General features: G+C 36.6%; 1 protein-coding gene across 5 annotated transcripts in view; it reads left to right on the plus strand.

Moving 5' to 3' along the window:
* The window catches only part of Tdrd5 (tudor domain containing 5), a 71658-nt gene that overhangs the window by 42602 nt on the left and 22921 nt on the right, over positions 1-6135 (plus strand). For 2 of the 5 annotated variants that reach the window (XM_008826140.2, XM_008826142.2), the window contains exons 11-13: positions 1767-1967; positions 2453-2590; positions 4697-4855. In XM_008826140.2, coding sequence (XP_008824362.1) covers positions 1767-1967; positions 2453-2590; positions 4697-4855 — 498 coding nt within the window. Of the gene's footprint in view, positions 1-1766; positions 1968-2452; positions 2612-4696; positions 4856-6135 lie in introns of all 5 variants that reach the window. The other 3 variants (XM_029560210.1, XM_029560209.1, XM_029560208.1) reach the window with 2 other exon arrangements.

The raw sequence follows: 6135 nt of genomic DNA on the forward strand, positions 1-6135 counted from the left end.
TATGCCCACTCCCAGATTCCAGACATGAAGGAAAATATGCAATACTTTTCTTTGTGAGATTATCTTAATTCACTTAATTGATAATTTTTAGTTCCATCCCTTTTTTCTTTTATTTATGTATATGCATCTGTGTGAGTGTATATCACATGTGTGCAGGTGTTCATGGAGGCCAGAAGATGGCATCTGATCTCCTAGAGATTCCATCTCACCTCAGGCAGTTATGAACTACCTGACATGAATGCTGAGATTCAAATGCAGGTCCTCTGGAAGATCAGTATGTGCTCTTAACCATGGAGCTTTCTCTCCCCCCCCCCCCCCAAGTCCATCACTTTTCCGGGAGACTTCATGATTCTTCTTTATGCTGAATAAAACTCCCATTGTTCATATATGATACATTTTCTTTATCCATTCATCTCTCAATGGACATCTAACCTGTAAATAGTGCCACAATAAGCATCAGTAAAACTAACTTTGATTCTTTGGCTGTATATCCAGAAGCGTATAGCTGAGTCATAAAGAAGTTTTATGTTTACCTTTTTTGGGAACCTCAAAAAGGTTTTCATAGTGGCTGGACTAATTTCCATTCCCGCCAGCAGTGAATCAGGGTTCTTTATTCTTGCATCTTCACCAGAGTATGTTGTGGTTTTCTTGGTGATAGTTATTCTGACTGAGGTGAGATGGAATCTCAGTGTGATTTTGATTTGTGTTTCCCTGATGGTTGGTCTAATAACTTACTGCTTATATAAAGAAGAGTTCTTCATCAGATAAACTTTTTCATAGTCACATTTGTTTAATCATTTTTTTCTTCTGATTTTTCTCATCTTAAAATTATAAATATCTTGGGCTGGAGAGATGGCTTAGTGGTTAAGAGCACTGGCTGCTCTTGCAGAGGACCTGGGTTCATTTTCCAGCACCTGTATAACAGCTAATAGCCATCAGTAACTCCAGTTCCAGGGGAATCTGACGCCCTCTTCTGATCTCTGCAGGCATTGCACAACATGGTTGCACCTACCTAAATGCAGGCAATATACTCATATACATTAAATAAAAAATAAGTTTTAGAGACTAAGAGACTGCAGAGTGTGTGTCCTTGGATAGGACTCCTATATTAAACCTCACCCACCTACAGCTCAGGGACCATTGCAGAAGAGGGGGAGAAAAAAATGTAGGAGCCAAGGTCGGTCTATGAACATAGGGAAACAGAGGTTTTCAGGCCACCGGAAGCTTGCTCAGGTGAACTTGTGGCAGTGGTGGCATTGAGCACAAGACTCATGCCAACTCAATTAGACAAGAGCCCAGTGTGGTATGGGGGAAATGGATGGCAGACTGGCCCTAGCCTGAGAACTGTTGGAGGCTGATTGCTGTTGAAGAGGGAGAGTAGTAGACCTTCTTTAAGATCTCTGGATAGGCTGAATAGACTCCAGTGGATGAACTTGTACCAAAGGACATCTGGATAAAATGCTTGACTGGATGGGACTTAACATGTATCACAGAATACATGAGGCTCAGTGGGGAGGGAGTATGGGGAGCATGGATGGGGGGAGAGGGGGTCTTAATTTGATTAAGAACTGTTGTATGAAATGTACAAAAGCTAAATAAAAACATTTTTTAATATTTTAAAAAATTATAAGTATCTTATGTGTTATTCTAGACTTTTAGGGTTTTATTTTTCCACTGAAAACTAGCTCATAGTAATTCATTTTTTGTATGATTACTGTAATTCATGTTTAAATCTATCACATAACTATATCTCGATTATACTTCAGAAACACTGGACATCCAAAGCCATTTTGCACTTCCAGAAGTTGTGTGGTTTGAAGCCATTAGTGGGAGTGGTGGATGAATATATAGACGGAATCCTTAACATTTTTCTTTGTGATACATCCTCAAATGAAGATGTCTATTTCCATCATGTCTTGAGGACAGAAGGCCATGCTATTGTATGCCGAGAAAATGCCCCATCTAGTGTAGTATTCTAGATGCATTTTCAACATCTTTTGTTTAAACACCCCACTTTAGGGTATAAGAGAATTTAATATGGACAGTTACTTGATTTATTCTTCAACCTTAGAGATGCCCATTAGGTGCCTGGCATCATAATGCAGAGCATCACTTTAATTTTCTGATGTCTATTAAAGCAAAACCAGTGTTTTTCTAATTGTCCTCGACTGAATAATTCTCTCTTACCCCAAAGTATTTAGTTATCTAAGATCATTCTGGAGAAGAACAGCATTCTCAAATTATTTTGTAATTAGCAGTAGTGCTATCTATAGAATCATATGATCTCTCATTTTGGTGTTAATTTTTGTAAGTAAACTGTCAATATGGAAAAAATTTTCAACTATTAAATTTTAATAGGTGATATACTTCAATGGCATTTGAAAGGGCTACCTTTTTTACCTTTCCTAGTTAAATTATATAATTAAATGCTACTTCCTTTTTTTAATCCTAGGGCTTCAGAGATCTAAACCCTTTAGCATTATACACTAACTCCAGTGGAGTGCCAGGTGATACAGTCTTTACAGGGCTGAGCTATCCTTCCCAGCGGGACTACTTTAATGAAGACAGGGAGATAAGTCTGCAATCCAAAGTGACGGTATTGCACACCGTGGTAAGAGGTTTTTGCAATTGTAATTCCTTTTATTAGCTATAGTTATCCTCATTTTGTAGATGAAGGAAATGAGACTTCCCAGACTTAGAAAAAAACTGAGACTCTTGTGTATTGATAATAATTTGTCAGTTTAAACCTTTGCATCAATCCTGTTTTCCTCCTGAATAATTCCTCTCTCACACTAAATTTCCTTGCTTTTATGGGGCACTTGTGGTTCCCTTACATTAATCCTAACCCTAAATGAGAAGCCCCTCCCTCATGTCTTCCCCTTTTTTTTGGCATGGGGCGGGGGTCTTTTTGAGTGTCTCCCTGTAGCACCAGCTGGCCTGGAACTCTCTACGTAGACCAGGCTCTTGAACTCACAGAAATTTGCCTGCCTCTTCCTCCTAAGTGCTGGAACTACAGGTGTGTGCCAACACACCTGGCTCCTTGTGCCTTCTTATTTATTTACTCATGTAAAAACTGCCAGATATCTATTCCCACCCAGTAATGACAGCATTACAGTATCTTTTTCATTATGTATTGCTGCAGCCCAGATAAGAATAGGAACAGTATTTCCTGAACTAGTACTATATCACAGGTACTACTACTCACATGTATTAGGTAATTTAATCTTCAGAACAGCCTTCCCAGGTTGGTACTTTGACCCATTGTAGATAAGGGAAAGTGAAACCCAAAGGAAAAACATGTTTCTTGAACAAATAAACAGACATATCCTTTGAGTTTGATATTCTTCATGATATATGATGTGTTAAGGGTCAAAAAATGTTTTCTTTGCATAACATAAAATGTAAAAATATTCTTTTATTTAATAGGTATTATATCTATGCATTTTGGAAATGGTGGGGTTTCTTTTTAGTAAATATTTGCTGACTTAAAAAGATTAAAAGGTAAAGCCATTTGACTAAGATATTGACTTGTCATGAAAAATATCCAGGAACTGTGTATGGTGGCACACACCTCTAATGTCAGTGCTCAGGAGACTGAAGCAAAAGGATCACAAGTTTGAGACTTGCCTAAACTATATAGCAAGACCTGGTCTCAAACAAAACATATGACTTTCTCCTGCTGCATTTGAAAAGCAGTAGAAAAATTTTAGATTAATAGTTAATGTTAAAATTAGTTTAGCCTGTAATTAACCCAAGTCTTCCTTAGTCATTGTTACTACCTTTGAAGAATTTTATCTATTCATTCTTGAATAGTGATTTTAATTTCATTGACTATTCTGAATTTCTTTTTAAAACATTATTTTTATTTTATGTATATGAGTGTATTTCCTGCATGTATACAAGTGCACCTGTGTTGTGCAATGCCCATGGAGGTCAGAAGAGGACATCAAATCCCCTGGAATGGGAGTTAGGACAGCTGTTAGCTGCCATGTGGCTGCTGGGAACCAAACCCCAGTCCTCTGCAAGAGTAGCCAGTGCTCTTAACCACTGAACCATCTCTCCATCCCCTATTTTGAATATCTTATCTTCAAATATTTTATCTTTGATATCAATAATCTTGTTGATATCTTCAAAGAATCATAGTTTGAGCCTAGAAATAATACAAAAGAGAAAAAAAGAATTAAACTCCCCTATCCTAATTCATTTTGTATTTTGATGCAGCAAGACTCCTGTATGTTACCCACAAATACACACATATCTCTGTATACCCAGTCCTTGCTGGCTCCTATTGTTTTTAAACATCCTGTGAGTTAACTACATTATTGAGTTTCTCAGACATCCTCCTCTCTGAGTAATGTTTTGGATGTATCTCTATGATGGTTGTACTCAGAAGATGGCACTGTGATCACCTGATATGTATTTTGCCATATTTTTAGCATTTTTAGAGCTGGGACCTTTGGGTTCTTTGTATCTGCAAGCTATCCTGTAGACATTTGTTAATATATGCTTGGCAGTGTTTCTTACCTGACATAGTTGAGCAGAACAGGAAGACCTAGGGTCATAAATGAAATGAGAAAAGAGAGTAGCGCTTACACAAGTGTGTGAATCATAATGAAAAATTCCCAGCAAAATGTAGAGGAATGCAGATTCTGGAAATTGTTACTATAGAAAATAATTTCTCTTTTATATCTACTAGCAAGATATTAATGATGAGAAGTCTTTAAGTCACCTTAAATCTGTGTCAAAGGAATTATTAAAGGATTCCAAGTTCAGTTCATTCAAAATACATAAGCACTATGAAGAAGATCCACAGTGGCCCATCCTTCAGCCAGGGGATATAAAGGAAGAAAATGAGGTAAGAGAAGAAAAGGTAGTTTTTAAAATACAATTAAATAATTCATAAATGAATTGGAATTCATAAGTGATTGGAATATAATAGATCTCTAAGCTCTACTGCATTCAGTGTCATAGAACATTTCTCACAGATGAATTACAAATGATCTCTTCACCAGTCACCAAGACCAAAGCTGTAGCAACATAATGTTGATCACAGTAAAGAAATGCTTTGATGTGTAGGTTACTGTCCCAAAGATCTGGACAAGTATAACAGTGGTTTGAAACTAGTATTGAGAAGCAGTATTGGGTGAAACTCATCAGGAAATAGGTTTGTACTTTTTGGAGAACATACTTTATTTTTATTTTAACCAAGTGGTTATATGTAGATAGCCTAGAGCCTACCCCAACCCATGACACTTTCTGCATTTTTCATTTTCTAAAACAGACATTTTTATCTCTTTTAGCTGCTGTTTTTAGAATTTACCTCTCTTTCATTAACTTGTATATAATTTCCTGATTTTCTAGTTTTAATTGTCTTTGGACTTCGTGCCATGAAAGATAAGGGTTTAGTTCTCGTTCATTCCTTCATCCCACCATACACAAACATAACCTTGATTTTCCGTCTACCGCCATCTCTTATAGTATATCAAACTTTTCATTAGATCACCACTCAATATTTATGGCTGGAAATGAGATTTTTGTATTAATATTTTGTTGTTTTTAAGTTAATATACAATGATAACAATAACTTCTTTCTGTCATTTTTATATATTTGTGTAGTTTTGTGTATTCAGCACTGCAACCAGGATGCAGAACAGCTCCAACACCTGAAATACTATTGTGCTGTCCTTTTTCAATCACAGTCTTCCTCCATCCTTGACCTCTTGCAACTATTTGTTTTGTTACTCTAGTTCAACTTTTTCAGGACTATCATATGAGTACTTTTAGATTGACATACTTTGTTCAGCAAGGTACCTTTGAATAGTTTATATCCATTCAAGTTGTTGCATGCATTAATAGTTCAAAGCTTTGAATGTGGAATGGTCCATTTTATAGGTTATACCACAATTTGTATATTTCCTCCCCCACCAAGGATCATTTGAATTGTTACTAGTTTCAGGTAATTATGAATAGAGCTGCTGCAAGTATTCATATACAGGTTTTTGTGTGGATCTGTTTAATTTATACAAAGAAAACACCTAGAAGTAGGACTGGTGGGTTATGTGGTCAGTGTTGAACAAACTGCTCTCCAGAGAAGCTGAACCATTTTGCATTTCCAACTGTAGTGTATGAGTTCCA

Source organism: Nannospalax galili, unplaced genomic scaffold, assembly GCF_000622305.1.
Source record: "Nannospalax galili isolate Female #2095 unplaced genomic scaffold, S.galili_v1.0 scaffold429, whole genome shotgun sequence".
Taxonomy (NCBI): Eukaryota; Metazoa; Chordata; class Mammalia; order Rodentia; family Spalacidae; genus Nannospalax; species Nannospalax galili.